At 42.0% G+C, this 21659-nt stretch overlaps 1 protein-coding gene and 1 non-coding gene across 10 annotated transcripts in view; both read right to left on the bottom strand.

Moving 5' to 3' along the window:
- Positions 1-5138: 5138 nt before the first annotated feature.
- Positions 5139-21659, bottom strand: part of SCHIP1 (schwannomin interacting protein 1) — a 155840-nt gene continuing 139319 nt past the window's right edge. For 8 of the 9 annotated variants that reach the window (XM_059920457.1, XM_059920461.1, XM_059920459.1 and 5 more), the window contains 5 exons: positions 15028-15145; positions 13880-14077; positions 12870-12993; positions 9688-9781; positions 5139-5780 (listed from right to left, as the gene is read on the bottom strand). In XM_059920457.1, the coding sequence (XP_059776440.1) occupies positions 5729-5780; positions 9688-9781; positions 12870-12993; positions 13880-14077; positions 15028-15145 (586 nt within the window). In that variant the 3' untranslated portion in view covers positions 5139-5728. Of the gene's footprint in view, positions 5781-9144; positions 9236-9687; positions 9782-12869; positions 12994-13879; positions 14078-15027; positions 15146-21659 lie in introns of all 9 variants that reach the window. The other variant, XM_059920458.1, reaches the window with a different exon arrangement.
- On the bottom strand, positions 11992-12122 carry LOC132365621 (small nucleolar RNA SNORA18). Its single transcript, XR_009503149.1, has one exon. It is a non-coding gene; the product is annotated as a small nucleolar RNA SNORA18 (small nucleolar RNA).

The raw sequence follows: 21659 nt of genomic DNA, 5'->3' as shown, positions 1-21659 counted from the left end.
CGTTTTCACCTTGAACCCTCACATCTGAATTGCTCCCAAGGTGAACCCTTGGTTGTCTTTCAAATGCTATTTCTAATACATGGGGGTGCTCTGTGACCTAAAAAGCCCCCTCACAAGGTGAAAGAACACGTCATTACAGACTGTAATTTCTACTGAGAACTAACAGACATCTGGAAGGAAGTAACTTTATGAGGCAGAAAATTAAAGAACTCACTTCCAGCCTTGTCTATGCATTACCAGAGTCAGGATACACGCCACTATTTTCTGCAAAGCCAGAAAGCAAATAAGGTATTGATTGAATATAAAAGGAGAGAGACTCTGGTAGTAAATAATCATGAAGAAAGTTTGAATGGCTAGTCTGGAGGGTGAAAATAAAACTGCTTTTCACTAAGTATCACTTTTCTACCTTGTGCTCTTGTACAGTGTGCAAGGAAGTGGATTCAGTAGTCTTAAAAACAAGGGCCATGTTACAAACATAGGCAGAGCGTTGTTATAGAATAGGGGGATGGACGGAGAGAAGGATGCTCAGGCAAAGCATTTCTTATGGCCAATTAATTAGTCCTGGTAAATCATTTCCTACCAAAGCTACTAAATGAAAGACCTTTTGGATTCTCAGAAATTAGGAGTGAGACGTTCTTTTCATTCTGTGCAGCTAGACCATAATTCATAAATTATTTAATATAATACTAATTTATACCAACAATTGACTATAAGCCTCAATTAAAATATCCTGAAAAACTCATTACCCATCAACCTACTTCATAATGAATGTGTCGTATCCTATTTAGAAAAAATAAATGAACGTCAATGCAAAAGGTAATTGCATTTCTAAGCATCAGAATTCAGCTGGGGTGGTAATAGTCAAAGCCTGGTGCTGAGGATTGCAGATACCCAAGGCTCTTCCAGTTGGACACCAAAGTAGTCTCCTGTAGTCACTTGATAAATATTTGTGTTTCTGACATTATAGTAAAATCCAAGTTCTTGTTTCTGGCATGAATTGATTGTTTGCTCATGACAAATCTTATTTTGACCTTATCCAGTTTCTGCCCCAGTGGCTAAAGGAAAATACAGACTGGGGGTTAGGATTTAAACTAAACTGAAGAGGTCCATGAAGTGAAAAAGGGTGAGTCACTGACCTAGAGAAGATTTTCTAGAGGGAAGAGGCACAGCCTCTAGCAGTGTGGGTTGGTGGTTAAGAACACAGGGTTTGTCTTCAGAGACCTGGGTTTGTGTTCCAGCTCTTTCTTAAAGGACTATGGCTGTCTTTGTTAAGGACTTGCATTAGTTATGGTAATGCTAGCTATGGTAACAAAGAGATTCAATGCAGTATAATGGCTCAAACATAATCAGAGTTTATTTCTCACTTCTGCAACTGTATGGGGCAAACCCTACTGGACAGCAGGCAGCTCTCCTCATGCAGTGGACTCAGGGACCCAAACTCCTTCCATATTGTGGCTCTGCCTTCCTCTAGGTCCTTGTGATAGCAGCTGGTGCAAGGAGAAAAAGAAACCATGGAGAAGGCAAACCCCTTCTTCAAAGCCTTGGCTAGAATTAAGACACATCACACTCACTCTGTTGGTGAAAATCGGTCATGGGTCACATCTAAATGCAAATGGATGGTGGGTGGGAAATGCAGTCCCTGTTTGTTTAGCCACTTCCCAGGGACAACTCCGTAACTAAGAACATGGTGGAGAGGGATGAATTTCAGTAGATGGCTAGCTATACCTGCCATAGGGCTGTCTGTCAGAGACAGCAGAGATGACATTCTGTGGAAGGAAAGTCTCCGGGATCATAGATCAAAAATTTTGAGCGGGGAGGGACTTAAGAAGAGACAGCCAGTCACAGGGTTTCAAGCTTGAAAACAATGAGATTAAACCTGAGTGAAAATCAGGCTGAGGGGCTCTTCTGGCAGCTGAGAGAAGAGGTGTCAGGCATCAGGAAGAGTAGGGTCCACCAGCTAGTGGAAGTGTCAAAAGGGTGGGTCCCAATGATCAGCGTTTCTCTTCAAGAGAAAACTCTGCATTCTGTGCTGAGAGCTATCATTACAAAGATGGCTGAGGTTTGCCTTTACCCTCAAACAGGAAATAGAGAAAAATCTGTATTCAGGAAGCAGATGACAATCCTTGGAGGCTAAGTTACGTGTGTGTGTGTGTGTGTGTGTGTGTGTGTGTGTAATAGAGAGAAAGAAACAGTTGCATCAAGGAAGTAACACCTACACTCTAGAAATGAGTTGGTGTTAGTCAGATAAGGGGAGTTGGTCTAATTTTGTTTTAAGAAACTGAACTTCTCTTCAGTAGACTCACCTGGTCTTCCCTACCTTAATTAGCTCTCTGTAGTTTGAATTATCTAAACAAATACCAAGTAATGGTTAAAGAAAAAAATGAGGTCATCACAGAATTAAAGCACAAGGACATGTAAGTACAAGCATGTTTACTGCATTGCTGTTTTTAGTGGCAGAGATCTGGGAAGATCCTTCATGTCCATCAGTAAAGGGAATGACTAATAAAGTATGTTCCAGCATACTGGGCATTACTATACAGCTGTTAAAAAGAATGGCTTAGGTGTGTATGTACTGACCTGGAAGGGTGTCCACGGATAAAGCAGGTTGCAAAGCACTGAGTTTTACGTGCTCCCACCTTTGCATAAACAAATTGAAACACAAAACCTGTATGTGTGTATCTGTTTGTATAAGTGTGGAGAAAGGTGTGTGAGAATACACTCTAAGTTTTAACATCAATATTTGGAGGAGGGAGGGGGGTTTGAAGATTGAAGTGAACTTTTCCCTTAAGCATCTGTTTTGTAAGTTAATGATTAATAAACAAGAAAAAGCCTACAAGGATGTGTTAAACCTCAGAAACTGGTAAAATACCGAATGCCTCCTCCACCTAAACTGTGATCATTTACTTCTCCTGTCAACAATTATTGGGTATCTACTGGGTGCCAGTGCTTTCACGGACACTGTTTTATTCAATCTTTAGAATAATCCCAGGAGATCTTATTTGCAGAAGGTAAAACAAGATAACGTAGGGCTTTAGTAACTTGCTTAAGATCAAATCACTAGGAAGATGGTGGAGTCAGCATTGGGCCCAGTCCCTTCCGGCCCCAGAGCCTGTGCATTCTTGCTCACACCTCTTTCTTAAAATTGGGAGGATAGGTGGCCCTATTTTTTAACTACAGGAATTCTAGCATCTAACTAAGCCAGGTAAACTAGTGAGGGTGCTAATTAACGTATGGAAGGGTGATCTAGTGCAGATAAGAATCCTGTTGGGAATAATCCCAATCTTTGCTGAAAAAGCTAATCAAAGGGACTGGAAAGACCCAATTTTGAAAGAATCCCCTTGGAGGTGAGTCACTTGGTGACATCTCTACCAGAGGCAGGGACATGTGAAAGGAACATGGGTACACTGGTATAATCTCCTTTGATGGTCTTGGGGTGGTGGGGAGAACTGCTCTTCTTTCAGCTGGCTTTGCCCCCGGAAGTGTTTTGAGGGGCCCTTGTGGGTGTAATCTCACTTCCTTCCTTCTCGAGTTAGGGCTCTTCACTTATAATATGGGTTTCAGACAACTGAAGCGTTTCGAGGCCATGGATTTCTTCAGAACATATTTCAAACCAGAGAGGCGGCATTGCTTAAGACAAAGAGAAAACTCATTTCTAAATTCTTACTGGAGTTGGCAGTTCTGGCAAGGATTTAAAAAATGAAGATCGTCTTTCTCGGTGGGCTGAGTTTTAGCGTCAGGATTTCAGGTTACAGATGTCACTGTAGGAGGTTTCGGTCACGTTACCAGTCTCACTTGGGCTCAGGCATTTTCGTGGCACTGTTCCTAGGTTGGCTTTCCCCCAAAGTTCCAAATTAATAGGAATATATTTCAATTAGAAAAAAAAAAATAGATACTAAAAAATGGTTTAAGAAAAGCTAAAAAAGAAGGAAGTCCAAGGCAGTGGTTCTTTACATTAGTGTCACCAAGGGACCTTTAAAAAATCCTGTTGCCCACACCACACCCCGGACCAATTAAATCAGTGTCTATGGGGGTGGGACCCAGGTCCCCGTGGTTTCTAAAGTTTCCCAAGTGATTCCACTGTGTCGCTGAAGATGAGAACCGCTGGCTTAGTGACCAATATTCTCACCCAGCTGAAGCAACAAAGCTCCACTAGCTGTGCCTGGATTTTCAGGGCTGGGGTCACCCCAGGGGAGCACTGACAGCTGGTGCAGGACTCCGGGGCTCAGTTAGACACCTTGGTGCAAAGAGGACTTCGGGCTCCACCCTTCAGCCCAGTGGCGAGCAACCTGTCCTGCTCCGTAGCCAACTGTCGAAAACCAAAATATATTTATGGGCTGCATTATTTTTCTATTCCAAATGAAAATAACTTGATTGAAGCCCATAAAGAAATGATGAGTGTTTCAATGTAAGATGGACTATTTTACTAAAATAAGAAGGCTATGAAAATTGGCAACTCTGAATTACTTAAAATATCTATCTGGGTATTTTTGAAAAAGGAAACTGACTAACCTTCTATCTTCAGATTACATCACGGACCTTATAGTGAAACCAGGTGGTCTGTGGGTGGTTCTGGAATGTTGATTGCTCATCTCAGCTTTAGTTTAAGGTTCTCTAACACCTGCGTGGACATTTGCTAATTACATCGATTTTCTGAAACTCTCTACCTATTGAGGAACAGTCTGTAATCTGCTTTAGACTTGGCATTTTTCTTCATGAGACCAACATAAGTGGTTAAAATGTGAAAAATGGCACCAACCGGCTTTGGGAAAAGTGTAAATGCAGGCATCATCTGTTCACGTGGCAAATTGGGAAATGCAGTTTGGATGCAGTCATTGGCTCTGACAAGACCAGCAGCTATTAAATAATAAAGTATTGAAATTCCAGACTGATAACTTTGAGCAGTAACAGTGCTGGCTTTGATGTGCCTGATGTTGTCGTCTTTGGATCACACACACACACACACACACACTCCCATACTCTCCACAATCTTCTTGGCGATTCCCTGCCTTTTTTGTCCTCCGGAGCCCTTTGTTTCTTCACTGATAAAAGCTTCCCGGTGGGGATTTCAGTTGAGGAAGAGTGAAGAGGGAAGAAGTACAGCCAGTGTAGAGCTTGCTAGTGAGCAAAAAGACATATCCTATGAAACAAAGTTTTAATTTTTATTTTACATATTTATACATAAAACTTTTAAGGAACCCTCTGAATCCAACAGAATGTTAATAGCACATCTAAAAATGAACTTCAGGTAGTCAACATTCACAAAATGTTGAAAACTGATTAAAATATACATATTACGGAGACCTACAACTTCACTACGAGGCAGGCATGTATTTTTTGACTTGGATAGCACCGTCATTTACAGTTCTTCTTTAAAACTACAGTGAAGAATGAAAGCAGTCAATGGTAAAATACTGCTCCGACTCAGAATCTCTAAACAAATAAAAATAAAGTTAAAACTACCCTCTTTGATTAACCATGATTTGTGATGGTGTAAGTACTGTACATTTTTTGTAACAATATTTTATTAAAATGCCTGATATTTAGTGGCACAGTAAAAAAATTAAAATAAATTAAGAAGCAAAGGCCAATCACTGGACGTTAAGCTTCAGACATTATCGATGACTAACACTGATATTTGTTTGTTTCTGTGCCACCTTTAGCAACAGCATTTTTACAACCACAGAAGCAAAATAAATTCTAGCTTGTCCTCTGGTTGGATGGCTTCTTTTCACTTTGCAGGCATTTTCTCGGCCATGTGCTTCTGCTGACTCTCAGCGTGTCTGTAAAATGAATAGTACAATTATTTAGTGCTAAGGAGAAAGCCAAACTGCTTTCCCATCAACTGCTAAAATATCCTCCAAACGGAGGCTCGGAGTTACTCAGAGTGAAATCGAGAGAATCAAGAAACGGTACTTAATTCAAATGGAATTGCCCTCTTCCAATTTTTATATTCTATGTATGATTCCTTTTGTTTAGTAAGCCACTGGATTAACCTGAGACATGTAGATATCACATTCCTTTGAGAAGAAAAGTGCCATGTTTAAAAATGAAAAGAGGAAAGAAACTAGGATAATTTATTCAACAAATGTTTAATATGTGCCTTCTCTGTGCTCCTGGTGCTGGGGATTTGGTGGTGAGCAGACAATGATCTTTGTTCTCATGGAGCATGTATGCTAATGGAAAGAGACAAGAAAGGAACAGACAGCAAGCAAGGAGATAGCAGATAGAAGATTAAGTGCTAAGCAAAAAGTCAAAACAAGGTGTTGTGATAGAGAGTAACTGCGTGACTACTTTATCCAAACACGCACATAGATGCAAATCTAAGTATTAACAAGGCTCTTGTTAATAATACAATAGTTCAATTTTATTCTTACAAAGGCTAATGTCTTCCAAACAAACGGTAGGTCTTTGTGGATGTCAAGATTTCCCACATTTGCATATTTTTTCCCCCACAGTTAGTCCCAAGGGCATGATCACGGCAGTGAGGGGGGGACAGGGCGGGGTGAGTCTTACTCATCAAGCCCTATTACGGCCTGTGAGCCCAAAGTTGGGCTAACCAGCAGCTGGCCAGTGGAGACGGAGTGGGAGGAATGGCCAAGCTGCTTACATCACTCAATCCGGCACTAAGTAAACGTCTTCCCAGAGAGTGGCAGGGTCTGAAGGCTGCAAGAAACAAATGTTTTGAAGGAGGATCTTAGGAAATTATAAATCTGGCAAGAGAAAAGCATCTAAGGGTGTGGTTTCCAGCTGTCATCAAAGGTCCAGGGGCAGTTTCTGGGTGCTGCCTAGACTTGGGTAGTCAGTGACATCAAGTTTAACTCACTGGTATTATGCAGAATGTCTCCCATCTGTGTTACAGGGAAGACCACAAATACATTCAGAAACAGAGAAGTGACAGCAGCGTCCCTGCCACACGCAGCAGCCCACAAAGAATATTCTGATATTCATATACCAACAAAGGGACTCAGGAAAAAGACATCAATAGCACCCTATTCCTAAAAAAGAAATTATGCCTTCTAGCAGACCATCTTTTTTATCATTTTCATAAAGTAACTCATGGGCCTCACTTGAACAAATTCAGCTCAAGAAATATTTTGATGCCCAGTGACTAAGATTCCACGGTAGCTAATTAAAGTATAGTTCTTATAGCAGTTTTAAAATATGTATCTGTGTGTGTGTGTGTGTGTGTGTGTGTGTGTGTGCGCGTGCATACAAACAACAAGGGGTTTTCTGAGAGAGAAGGAAAGAACAGGCAGGCAAGAGCTTCAGAAAATATTGAAAGCTGGGTGTTATTTTGAGACATACATACAAGGGTGAATTTCATTAAAATTGTAAACAAAGGAGGGAAAGGGTTTCCGTCCATAAAACCAAAAGGTTCTCGTCAACTATTTATAAAGTCTTTATTAGGATTTATTTCACTCAAGCCCCACAAGGACTTCTTTTTATCAACAATCCCTATTGAGGACCTACTATGTACTTGGCAGGCGCTGTATTAGGTTCTGGGGACACAGCAATGAGTGAAAATAGTGTTGTCTCTGCTTTCAGGTGGCTTATAGCTAGGTTGGTTGTCAACCATATAACACAATAGGATTAGCCTCTACTTGGGAGGGATGTCAGGCTGCCAGGAGCACAGAGGGTCCTACATCAGTCTTGGGGGATCAGGGAGCACTTCTCCAAAGAGGTATCTAAACCCGTGGTTTTCAAATTAGGCTGTGCATTGGAATCATCTGGAAAGATTTAAAAACTCCTAATGCACAGGCTACTTCACAGAATAATTAAATCAGAATCTCTGGGAGTGAGACCCAGGCATCAGTATTTTAAAAGCTCCCCAGGTGGTTCCAATGTGCAGCCAAAATTGAGAAGCACAGATCTGAACTGACACCTGAATGGCAGGAGCTGCACAGGTAAAGGGAATAGGTGAACAGGGCTTCCCAGCGGCCATGCTCTCGGCCTTCTGGGATCTGGCTGCAAAACTCTGGCACTGCTACCTTTAGGGAAGTTTAAGTATCCTTAGATCCCTCCATGAGCAAAATTATATTTCTGCAGCCAGGAATGGGCATAGAAACTTCTCCCCACCTGCTCTAATTTAAAGGGATCCTCTAGTACCTTTATATTAGTGACTCCTCTCCTTTGAACCCCATGGTTCTGCCCACCCTGTCTCCCATGATCACACCATCTGAAGGGATAAGCAAAATTCACTGCAAACCTAAGTAATAGCCTAACATTCTGAGAGAAGGGAGGAGCTCTGAATGTCGTGTCTGCAACGAGGGGCGCCAACGCCGCTCTGACGGGCAGAGAAACGGTCTCTGTCATCACAGGCAAGCCACAGAACTGACGAAAGAGTCTATATATTTTTCAGAAGATGCATGTCCTGGTTGTATATTTCACTACTGATTTCCCATAATCTTAATCCCTAATATGCAAAGTTTTTAGCCTAACAAAAAGGCAGGTGTCTTAACAATTGTTGGTGCAGTGCCTGTATACAGCTGTAGGGGGCACTAATAGTATTTGAGTGTTACTGTATTTCACATGCAGGCAAATATGCTAAGAAGGTATGAGAAGACCTTCTGGGTTTTTTTGTTTTTGTTTTTTTGTTAGGGGTGAGGCAATATAACATCCAAAGCATACAAAACAGAGTGCTGCCCATGGGTCTTTAAACACAAACTTAAACATAGTTCTGCAGCATTTATTTTGCTACCCAAGCTATTTTTATAACACTGCATTTAGAAAAATATTTTACCCAGTGTTACACATTGAGAAGTGGTCCCTGTGGTGAGTGCTGAGAGCATTTTCACTACATATGTTTTCAAACTTCTCTTGGATGGTTCTGGATCACGTGGTTAATTCCTTATGTTACCGTGATAAGCAGTTTTCTTTCTCTCCTTGGGAGCTTCTACTCTCTGAATACCATTTCTGGGATTAATAGTAACTGTTGCCTTGTGGTTTAAAGACTTCCTATAAACTGTCTCAGAAAAGGTGGCGTCGTAAATACAATATAGGATCATAGGAACGCTCACGGTATTTCATATACTTTATATACTTATGGCGAGAGGCTTTTCCACAAGGAAAACTATGAAGAAATGCAAGATCTTGACCAGCATTAGCCTAGTTTCCTTATCCCCCAGGGAAGGAAGCATTCTTTACCTCTTTACAGACAGGTGCTCGGAACCAGGCCCAGCTAGAAACTCAAGTCTTGGAGTGTCCCCATGGTGAGAGCAATCTGGTGGCGCTGGTGCTGTGGAAAGATGCCAGTGTCCTTGCCTTCCGGGCATGGCAGATGCGATCAAGAGTCGGGTCATATAACAGCAAGTGCCACTTGGTGGCACCCACCACGTGCTGGAATCGTGCCAGCATGGAATGGCTTAGGGACGACTCTCAAGGGGACAGTCCTTCAGGATAAAGTCCTTAGGCCAGAACTGCTGACCTGATTTAAGCGGGGGTGGACGAAGTTCTAATGCACTTACAGTCCATCACTAGGGGAGGATGGTTGTGAAGAAGCCATGCATTTGGATGGGAGCAGTTTTGGCCGCTTCCCCTCCATCTAAACAGCTGACACCAGCAGAGATTAGGCGAGTTACTCATGGAAGTAAGGAAAGAAGTTCTCTAGAGCTCGCTCGTGCCTTAATTCTTAGACTTCCAACCATCCCAGGCTTCTTCCCTTCTTTGGAAAGAGGAGGCACCACTGACCTGGTCAAGTCCTCGATGTCCACCAGCATGGCATCTTGCTCTGTGTGCAGCTCATCTCGGATGAGGAGCAGCTGGACCAACTCTTCATTCAAGCCTGGGGCAAAGAAACGAAAGCGTTTAGAAATAGATAAAATTGCATCTAAGTCAGGACGTGAAACTACTTATGGACCATTGTATACGTACGTACGATACATACATATATACAAATAGCTAAACACAGTAGGAGACTATCTTTGCTAAAATGTAGAGTTCTTACATTAGCTTCTCATAAGCCCAGGAGAAGTCACCAATTTGAGAGCACGACTAGCTTGCGTACTTATAGAAGTGTTGAAAGAAAAGGAGTACAAAGTATATCCAATTACATTCACATTAGAGTGGGAAAAGAAATTGTTAGCTGTTAGGAAAAGAGCTTGTTAGAAGAAGCCGGATTTTGTTTTCAAGAAATGTGAACGCAAAAGTCTGGGGCACGTTAAGTTTTCCACCGTTCATCTTCAGGGTGCTCCTGCCACACGGAGAGCTGGAGGGGCCACTGCACCCGACAAGAGCCCCATCAGACCCCCCGCTGGGGAGGAAGGCGCCTTGAGGATGCTCAAAGGCTCCTCGGGGTCGAGGGGATAAGCAGCCCTATGTGCAGGTTGTTCTAGGAAACAGTAATATCTAAAGCTGTGGGAGAACCAGATGTGTAAGACCTGAAGAAATAACCCCTGAGTTCTCCAGACAATGGGTGCTGAGGAAAATATTCTTTAGGATTTATACTGGGCATAAAATAGATGGAAACATAACTAGTCTTCCTGAAATCAGTGTACTGGGTTTAATTTGGCTTCTGCCATTGAAAAATATAAACAAGCAGGGGGCTCTCTCTTGTTTTTTCCCCCTCACATCAGCTAAGAATGAAAGCTTCTAGGTCTGGACATGTGGACCCATGAGGCATAGCATTCATTTAGCAAGAGCTCTGGGCCCAAAAACCAAAGAAAGGAAGGGGGTATTCAGCGAGGTCCTCCTTGGAAATGTTTTCAGAGATCCTGACCTCAAATGATGCATTTGTCTGCCTTTAGTTCAGATTAGTTTTCAATTTAAAAAAGGAGCAAAAAAGTCATACAAAGAGGTCTAAAACTCCATCTACTCCTGAAAAGGACTAGCTGGCAATGTTATTATTTAAAAGTCTAAGGAAGATGTTTCAGTGGTAAAAGATCAGAAAGCCTTTTAAGTCCTTAATTCCTAGTAATTTATGCTCAACTAAAATTAAAATGTAGTAGAATTTTTAAAAAGCCTGTGAATCTATGGTTTCCTAATTAAAATGTTAAATCCTTTCTCTTGATTTTAAAATGCTGAAGGTATTAACCTGCCACTGAATACATCCAATTTTATTTTTTCTAGTGGGTTCTTAGGGTAGCTTTTTATACTAGTACTCAGTAGAGTGCCTGCATAGTGCGTGGGAATGTCTTTTCTGTATGAAGTTTTAAGTTTTTTATTATGGACATTTTCAAAGAGATACAAAAGTAAAGAGAATTGTTGAAGGAATCCCCCTGCCCCATGCATCCAGCCAGCTTCAACAGTTATCAACTCATGGCCAGTCTTGACTCATGTATCACCCCTTCTCCCTCTAGATCATTTGAAAGCAAATTTCAGACATCATATTATTTCATCTGTAAATGCTTCAGTATGTGTCTCTAAAGACAGGGCTCGTTTTTAAAAAAATTTAACATAACCACAATACATTTATTGTACCTGAATAAGTAAATACATCTTTAATAAAACATTTAGTCAGTGTTCGAATTTCCCCGCTTGGCTCCTCAATGTTTTTTGTTTTGTTTTGTTTTGTTTTTGTTTTTGTTTTTTAAGTGTAAAGGGTTTTTTTAAATTATGTGTAACACAAAGTTATTTAAGTCAATAAATTTTTAAGGAATTTCACATGTTCTGATTCTTTCCACTGCCAATCACCTTAGTTCCTCCAAACTCATAATCTTCAAGATAAAGTAGCCCTTTCAAAAAGAAGTTATCGTGTGAGTCAGCCCACAATTCTTTTAGTTAGGCTTCTTTGATCTCCAATGAAATATGGACACACTTCAAAATTCCCCACCTGTAATCTTTGGGATCCAATTTCCTCAAGCGATTTACTTTAGGACCATGTTTAGGGTCAGGCGATGGATCTGCCTGGTTCTGAATTTGACACCCTCTAAAAATGTATTAGGTTCAAATCATATTCACTCCTAAGCCATCACACCCTAGAACAGTACAGATCATTGGGCTATGCCAATACCTAAGATAAAAAGTTTGTTAGGTTTTTCATAATTTACTTGGCAGCTCTGTCTTGTAGTTCTTTCCCACAGATCTAACAGGTAGTTCTATGAGTAAAGGAAACCACACAGTTAATCTATGAGGCGTTTCCAACGATGTAGGTTTACAGAAAAAGCCCCATCGGGATAGACCTCAACCTCAATGCTTTTTTATAGTTGGTTTGCATTTGGTTGGCATGTCTCTTAGGTGGTTTTAATCTATCAGCCTACGGACTTTATGGACTTGTATGTTCCAGAGGCTGGAGGGCTCGTGAGTTCACCTGGGCTAAGCACGCTTTCCCAGTGAGTGAGCTCTCTCATTGGTCCAGCACCTGCCCTTCTCTGCGTAACCAATCACTTCGAGTGAATGCCACTCACTCACCACCCGCCCTGCACACTTCCAGTAGAGGTCCTTCTTCATTCTGGGGGAAAAAGGCCCACGCTTTCTCACCCTATAATTTTCACATATCGGTCACATATACTTTCACCACCTGGAGTCCCACAGCATAAGTCGAATAGAATTTGATGACCTAAAATGAATGTACGTGCAAGTAAAGCTGAGCGTATAACTGTATAATAAATGACTTGTAACTACTAAACTGTATTCTACAAACAGGAGTTGGGAGCCAACTATATGCCAGGCACTGTGCTGGGAGCTGGGGATTTCAGATGAATAAAAAGGATCCCTAACCTCTGTGAACCTTGACAAAGTCTTAAAGTTTCTCAACATTTTACAGTAAAAAAAACAAAAACAAAAAGAGAGCCTTGTGATTCTCTTCTTTTCCTTGCAAGTACACAGGAGGACCCCAATGAAACGTACCAAGGAACTGAATCAAGGAAATAGTACTATCCATCCCATGATATTTTACACTTAATATCCCATTTTCCAGAGCATCTTACACTTACTTTCTATCTGGGAATGGAGATCATTGACTATCACTTGTAGCTGACCAATAGTCATGTCTCTCAGGTCAGTGGGCTTTAAACTTCTTTTCATCAAGCATTCACTTATATGAGGCATGTGTGGCAGCTGAAGACAGAAAGGGAAGAAATGGAGGGGTGAGCAGCAAGCACACTGAACGTACGACCCAGTTTTCTCCTAAAAGACCCACCTTCATTCACCCACTTCAGGTTCCTTGCTTAAAAGCTTTCCCCATCTGACTTTCCCAATGTGAGGCCCTCCATATATGCACATCATCTGAAACACTATTGGCATCAGAATGGGACACTACTCAAATCAAAAGCTTTTGGACTGGTCTACAACTGAGAGTCACTTATTACATCCACAAATGAATTACCAGGGAGCTCAAGTAATGTCAGTGACATGGATAAAATTAATAATATCAGCTATTCATTAACTTATAGCACGCTACAAGCACTGTACTAAGTGCTTTGATTACTTTTTCCACAATTGTGCTCTGACACAGCTATTATTATTATTCCCATTTTATAGATGAGAAAACTGAGACGTGTCCAGAGCCCCACAGTAGGTCAATGGCAGAGCTAGTCTTAAGCTCCAAAGCCCAGGGCTCTCATCCACTCTGCCATACTGTCTTCATCGAAAAGGGGGGAACAAGAGCTAAAGCAATAGTGAGTTTGCCATAGCAATGGGTTCTTAAACTGAGACTGCTTTAAAGGAATTAAAATATTCCCATGACAGCTAATACTGCCCCTAAGAAACACAGTAGATATGAATCAAGAGCAAAGTTTACTTTTGTCAAATCTGTTGCGTGTGTATCCTTCAGTGATACAGTAGGAAGGAAAAAGAAACAGACTTAAATATTTCTCAATGACAGTACGTTTTACACACTGCCTTGTAAAAACCCAAGTTTGCATAACTCTGGGAAAGGACTGGGACAGCCTCAACCATTTGCAGCCACCAAACACTCGCTTGCGTTTCAGCGTTCGCTGCTTACAAGATCAGCGACGGGAGACTTTTTCCTGTTCTGTTTTTCCACTTCTACTTGCATTTTGGCCATTGGTTTGGCCATGGCAAGGGCCATTTTGGCTTCGGCTTGCAATTTCTTTTGCCTTGTGAGGAAATCCATGTCATCCAGGGATTCGGATTCCTCTTCAGTAGTGTCTCTATCGGAATAGGAAGAACTCTGTTTGCTCTGTGAAGGGAAAAAGAGCAGCCCTGAGCTTTGCGTGCCGGGTACCATCTTTGGAGATGAGCTACAGTCTTCCCTGAGCCCTCTCTCAAAGCAGCCAAGAGTCCCCTCCATCAAGGGACTCAACTCTTGATTTGATTTGTACCAATCGCAAGTAACATTTTAAAAGCTACTTTATTTCCTCAGTCAGTGACAGACTCTGATTTTAGCATAAAAAGTTACATAATTAATAATAGGGAGAATATATATTTGTAACAAACTTGAGACATTTCTTTGATTCTTACTCTCAAAACTTTCTTGAAGTGAACAGACACAGCAAAATATTTAACCCAGAGCTAAGGCGGTGCGTTGCTCCCTGGAGCGGACAGGATCTCAGATATCCAATGAAGTTCTGACGCGGCATTGCACTCAACAACCAACACGGTTTCCTGTTAGTTAGTTTTTGGTAAGAAAGGCGATAGACCTCCCAGAGAGGAAATAAATCCAGCAACAAGCACCCAGGATCATCAAGCCATCTTCCGTAATATGTGTGCAAGGAATAGTAACCAATGTTAAACCCACATTACCTTGCTGGTTTCTCTGAGCAACATCCATGTGCTAGCCTTCCCACCTCTGCCTGGACCCCATCCCCTGCCTTTTAAAATGTGTCCCATTGCTAGTCTGTGCTCATATTTCTAAGCCCAGTGGGGAAGGATTGGTATAGGGCCTATGTGATTTCTCTTATGATTTAATATGAAAGTAGTCGCTAACTTTAACAGAGCTTATGTATCCTTCTTGGATCACAGTTTTGATTTTCCAATCACTGTCAAATTTTAGGAGCATGCCATGTCAAGAAATGTCATGAGACATTTCTTTTTTACTCTCTGAAATGTTTGCTTCTGACTAACAACAGAAAAGAAGCTAGATGACCAGGAAAGCACACTCTGAGCCCCAGTGGCAGCTTTGGGACTCACCATGGGAGACAAGGGGGTGTCCAAGCTCGTTTCAGTCTTGCTGTCATCAGCATCGCTGTCCTTGTCGCTGCCACTGTCGTTGACAAAGCATATCTGCAGGTTCATCCCACTCTGCAGGCTGGGCACAAGCAAACAGGACACTCATTCCATTCAGCTATTTGTTATCTGGTAGCATCCAAAAGAACTGCCTGATTTTGCTAAAGAAAGTAGTTGAATGTGCTCTTCACAGGGAGCAGTGAGTGATCAATATTACTCCCGACTCATAAATGATCACTTTTACTAGAAGATAAGAAAGATAACTTGATAAGTCGATAAATGATAAGATGATAACTTTTAACTCATACTGTATTAGGTTTTTTTCCACACACAAATTCACGCTGGGAGAAAAGTAATTTCAGGCCACATCATAGCCCCCAGCACAATACCAAACACATAGTTGGTACACAATAAAAATGCGTTGAGACACTGAGTTTGCATTTTTTGTCGATGAAGAGGAATGGGTCCCCAGCCAAACAAGGCTGCCTGGTGTCATCCAGTGTCCTGCCCCACGGGGACAATCCAATGATGCTCATTAGATCCCGCATCCTGGGGCCAGAGCTCTCCGAAGAAAGACTCCTTTTTTTTCCCAAATAGAATAAGGTCGTCTGAAGGAAAATCTTATTTGAGGCGGTTGTCAAAAGCCAACCAAGGGAGCCCATTTATGTCATTAAGAAAAAAACACACCAGAGGTTCACCCTCGAGAAACTTAAGGAAACCTCCAGCTTAGTCAGAAAAGCAGAACGTTGGAACACAGCAAGGCTCTACAGACTGCCTCGCGTACAGAGCTTCAGAGGCAGAGATGTCTTGGGAGCTCATTATGTTTGTGGCGAATCCGGGAAGCTCCAGAGGGATGTTGCTGGAAATGTGGTCACAAAGGGCCAGCCGGCTGTGTATCCGCTATACACGCAACCAGGCTGTGGATCCAACTCTGTGTCCTAACCTTCATTTGAAGTCGAACACATTTCATTGCTGTTTGACAACAAAGTGTTTTTCAAGAAGCACTTTCTTAGCATCTCTAGTAGCCCCAGTCTGTAAGTTTAGAGAAAGAAAAGGCAGAAAGAAACTCCTAAGCAGCAAGGGGTCATAAGGAGGCTCCCGTAAGCCAGGTTTAGGACAGGGGACACCAAATCTGCTCTGGCGTTATTATTGTCACAGTGAGAAATGCAAAGAGCAACTCGTCTGATAGCTGACATTCCCATTTGCTTTTTTTTTTTATTTTTTTTATTCAAATGGGTAGAGATGCTCTGCATAAATTGCTCAAATGACTCATTTAAAGCACTTTGATTGAAAACAATACAGAACTCAGAAAAAGAAAATGTACTGATTTAACACAGGCACCATCATTGTTATGGGTATGTACCGCCACCTATTGTTAACTTCTCTAATGACTGAAAGTCCCAGCTTATTTTCCCCAGGAGAGAAACGCAGCCTTTCCCTCTGTAGGTCCAGTTCCATTCCCCCACTACCCCCCGGTGCAGGCAAGCAGGCCCAGGCCTAGGGCTGGCCGCAGAAGGGGACAGGTTCTGCTGTGATCCAGCTCAGGGTGCTTGCAATCAGTAGGACTTAGGTTTGAATCCTTACTTCTTTCCCAAGGCACATTACTTTATGAACCTCAGTTTCCCCATCTGTAAAATAGGGTGAATAATTCAGTGGTTTGTAGAAAGGATGAAAAGAGCTCAGAGATGGGCACAGGGCAGGTGCTCTGTTCATTATCCTCCTTTCTCTACTTTCTGAAAGCCTAGACAAAAAAACCACAGAATTTTAAAGGTGATGTGACTTCGTAAGGGGATCCTTACAGTCACCTACTTGAATACCTGGCCTGGTCACAGCAATTCCTGATGCACAACTGACTCACTGGGAGCGTCCCGAGCTGACTTTCACTGTTAGGCAGCTTGAACATTTATTGAGCTGGAATTTGTCTCCTTTTAACTTTCTACCATTATAATATATATATTTTTTTCCTGGAGAAATGTAATATGTTCAGGTTACCCTTTGATCACATATAAATTAAGTTTTAAAATTTATTGTCTGTAGTTGGTAAAAAAAAAACCCCAAATCAACCCATTTTTAACAATAAAACTCAAGATCCATGGATTGGACAACAGTGGAAATTAAAAAAGTGCAAATTAAAAACAGACATATTTTAAAGTCATACTTTAAAATAAAAAAGACATTTAAAATTAAACTTAATTCAAATCAAGGATTATGTAGTATTTCCTATTTATTGAATAACTAAAGTCTTGAAAAGAAGAAAGAAGACACTATATACACAGATTATAAAAATATAACACATGATACCACTGCAAAATAAGGCTTAAAACATCCAAAGATATATATTTTCATTATGAAGAAAGTCTGATCATAAATTCTGTTGTTCTGCCCCCAAACTGACCTTTGTGCTAAGGATCAACTCAGACCTAAATCAACTATCCCACGCAGCGTTTCTAACTCAGGAAAGGCCAAGAAAAAAAAAAAAAAGGGAAGGATCTAGTAGTCGGAGTGAAATGAAAAAACACCTCAGGTAGAAATTCAGAAAATCGCCTTAGTAACACATTATCACCGTGGGAAACTGAGCAGAGCTTCTTACAGGGTGAGCCTTATAATTCCTTATAGCGGTAATCGCCAAGTGTTACTCTCAGGAAAAGGAAATTACATGATATTACAGCTAATAGTTCAGCGGGGATTTTAGTACAGACATCTTAAAACGGACTCAGGTTTCAAGAAGGATTTGTTTGCCTTTAGCCTTTAAGAGGGTTTAAGATGAAGGCGGCCTTGGGGAAACTCGACCACAGCTCGCAAGCAGCGGCCAGTGCTGCTGAGGGCCTCTGTGCCACTGCGTCCAGGAACGATAGCCCCTGTTCCTGGCCCCTTCCCATCCCGGGGAGGCGTGGCTGCTCTGAGGCTCTCCCTCCAGCCACTCAGAGCCCCTGCCCCTCACACCGCGGCGTCTCGCCTATAACCAGGCTACGCAGTCTAGCGAAATCCCAGCAGCCGGGGGCTAATTTGCTTGGAGCTCTCAAGCACCGTCTGAGGTGAAAACACAACACTATCCTCTTCTTGTTAATTAGTGGTATCATTTAAGGTATCCAGTTCAGGGTTGCTTGATGTTTGGAACGGCGTTCGGCAGAGGGCTATGAGCAAAATGCTGCTTGATGTCTGCCTCGCCTGTGGATTTGATTACGGGAAGGTCTACGTCCTGGTCACCCCAGAAACCTCTTCTCCTTATGCCACGAAAAACCACACTGCATCCCAGAGTTACTGACAGGGAGCCGAGGGTATGGAGAGGGGGTTGTCATGGATGGAGAAGGCTCAGAAACATGACGAGATAGAGACTAAGTGTGCTTCCTGGACATCTCAGGGTGAGTGGACGTGGCTTTCTGAGTGACAGTTCCTGTTGGCCAGGATCGGGAAAGCATTTAGTTGATAGGCTGTTCAGCACCAGTGTCCACTTGGCATTTACAGTGAGGAAAACTTACTTAGAAAACACGTGTGCTGACCTCCAACTACTGTCAGCAGGGATATTATGAAAATATGCTCGGAATTGAGAGAATGACAGAGATGGAAAGATCTTAACTACTAAGAGGATATCTCAAAAACCTAGCTACCTGGTGATATGATTTGGTATAAAGACAATACCTTTTTCAAAATACAGGGACAAGACCAGTTTACTCCGTGGGAGAAGTGATGGGGTGATCTTAAAGTCTGCTGTGACTTCTAGTGGGGCAGCAGCATTGGGAATCTGGCCTTTGTTCTTGGCCTTGGGTTGCAGTGACGGGGAGTGGCCTGGTCTGACGGCCAGCTCTGAATCCCAGAACTATTTGGTGTTTTCTCATTTTAAGAACAGGAATCTCCCAGCACTAGCTTAGACCGCCAGCATCCACAGAGAAAAGCTGAAGATTCTTTGGTTCTATCCCCTGCACCACGCCTTAGTTAACTTCACTTGAACGGTTACAGTGAATTTGAGTTTAAAAGTGTGTTCACTTCACTCTCTCCTTGGGCTGTACAACCACCTGTGGATTACAGGCAAGGCAGCGGTTACTCAAAGAAGTCAGATAACTTGCCCCAGATCTGTGACAGCCTGATTATTAAAATGGTCCCAATTCTTCCCCTCTCTCTATCTGGTCCCCCTATAATAAGACTGCGGGTTCTCCATCAAGAGGTGGAGTCTATTTCCGGACCCCTGGGCTGGCCTCCTGACTTGCCTTGGCCAACAGAATGCAGAGGAAGTGACAGTATTCCGGTTCCGAGCCCCTCCATCCGCGCCCCCACTCCCCGCTGCCCCAGGGAACCCTGCCGCTGCCCGCAGAACAAGCCCAGCTCAGCCTGCTGGCAGAGGAGGGACTTCGTAGCACAGAACTCAATCGGCCGTTGTCCCAACTGAAGCCCCAGGCACCTGACGGAGCTCAGCCAAGAGCAGTTAGCGGCACCTCGCCAGCCCGTAGCCGATCATAGACACACGAGTAAGCCCCATGGGAACCCAGCTCTGATCAGCAGCAGAAATCAGTGCTTATCATCGGATGCCACTGATGTGGGTGGGTTTTTATTGCACATCACCACCATGGCAACAGATAAATGGTACAAGATCACAAAGCAAGAGACTATAGGCTGGGCCTCTGGTTTTTGAATCCAGTGGCCTTTCCCCCATACTGCACTTAACCTTAGGTTTGGATTTATTAGGTCTTGCCTGTGATGGCAATATAATTTTAAGCACATAATGCCTCCTGTAGTTGCTTATAATTTCAAGGCAATTGTATGGTTTCCTTAAGAAACAGAGTGAGAGGAAACTTTGAAATGCCTATGGATTTCAAACATGCATTGCTCATCTTCTGTCCAAAACCAGTGTGGCTGTGAGAGCCTCTGGCCCTGCCATGCCATCCATTCATTATTCAGTATTCCCAACTAGTTTGTGGCTGGGCTGTTAAAATATATTATCTCTATTTATTTTAATGGATCTCCGATGCATTATTCAAAGGCTTTCTACATAATGAATATTATCACACATTATCTTTTCCTGTTTCATGAGAATTTCAAAGGGGACGGAATATAAAATGTGGGTTGTAATTACCCAAGGGTAGCTGTAAACACATTTCATTTTTCTAAGGATTTGTCGTGAAGAAAGAACGTGGGAACAATTGAGGTTTGGGTAAGTGTACTGCGTGTGTGATGGTGTCTCTATAGAATGTGCTGAGGTGGGTTAAAATGAGGTGCTGCTATTCCTTAATAAATTGTGAAATACCTTTCCCATTTCCCAAACCTTGCTCCTTACTCTTCTTTTCCCTACTGACTGCTTTGTATTGACATTTACCATGAAAGTTACAGCATTACTATTGGAAAGAAAAAAGGAAAGGCAAAGTTTCTGCTTCCCAATATTTGTTATTGTGAAAATATACTGCTATTTCTTATTTTACTTTAGTGGGATTGTGTTAACTTGCTTTTGCTAAAGAGTGTGCAATGCATGGGATGATAATTTGACTTTTTAAAAATTTAAAAATTTTAAAAATTGAAGTATAGTTGCTGTACAATGTTGTATAAGTTACAGGTGTACAATACAGTAATTCTCAATTTTTAAAGGTTATACTCCATTTATAGTTATTACAAAATATTGGCTATATTCCCTGTGTTGTACAATATATCCTTGTAGCTTATTTTATACCTAATAGTTTGTACCTCTTACTCCACTACCCCTGTTTCTCCTCCTGCTTCCGTTTCCCCACAGCCATCTCTCCTAGGTGCCAAAGGTGGTAACCACTAGTTTGTTCTCTATAACTGTGAGTCTGCTTCTTTTCTGTTATATTCACTAGTTTGCTGTATTTTTTAAGATTCCACATATAAGTGATATCATACAGTATTTGTCTTTCTCTGTCTGACTTATTTCACATAGCATAATGCCCTCCAAGTCCATCCATGCTGCTGCAAATGGCAAAATTTCATTCCTTTTTTATGGCTGAGCTGACTTTTTAAAAAAGAGTGATATTCACATAACAGGTGCAAACACTGCTGGTCTAACATATATGATCATACACACAGAAGTACTATAAATGATTTTTACAACTATATTAGAAAGAAAGGGGATGTTTAACTGTTCATTTGTTTGTTCATTTGATGATCAGGCAATAACATCTCTGCAAACCCCACGGCACTGACTGGCCAGTGCTGAGCTGATGCTTCCCCTTTGGCCAGGGCACACACTTTCTAGTTCACTACGGTCCCACCTATTGCCTTTTATCTGGGCTACTTCATTCCTTTATGTTTCTTGCTGGCCCCTGCAGGCATGTTACAGTTCACGACCCCTATATTAAGTGGATGTATAGTAGTAGTTGATCCAGGGACAGAAATCAGGTCTTCTAACAGGTACCAAATGCTTGCATCATTAAATCACAATATACAAATAGAAATGTGGACTTTATAGAGCATTGGAACAGAACTCAAAAAAACACTTACTAGACACTCCCTATCTTATAGATGAGAAAAGAGACACTTCCACTTACCTGGACATTAATTAGTAAGTAAGGTGTTAACCAAGAAGAGTGAATGAGCAGGGAACTAACTGCAGTAGAAAAGCGGTCTGCGGGGTCAGGGAAGCAAATGCAGAA

Source organism: Balaenoptera ricei, chromosome 4, assembly GCF_028023285.1.
Source record: "Balaenoptera ricei isolate mBalRic1 chromosome 4, mBalRic1.hap2, whole genome shotgun sequence".
NCBI lineage: Eukaryota > Metazoa > Chordata > Mammalia > Artiodactyla > Balaenopteridae > Balaenoptera > Balaenoptera ricei.
This window is presented reverse-complemented; position numbering and strand designations above follow the sequence as displayed.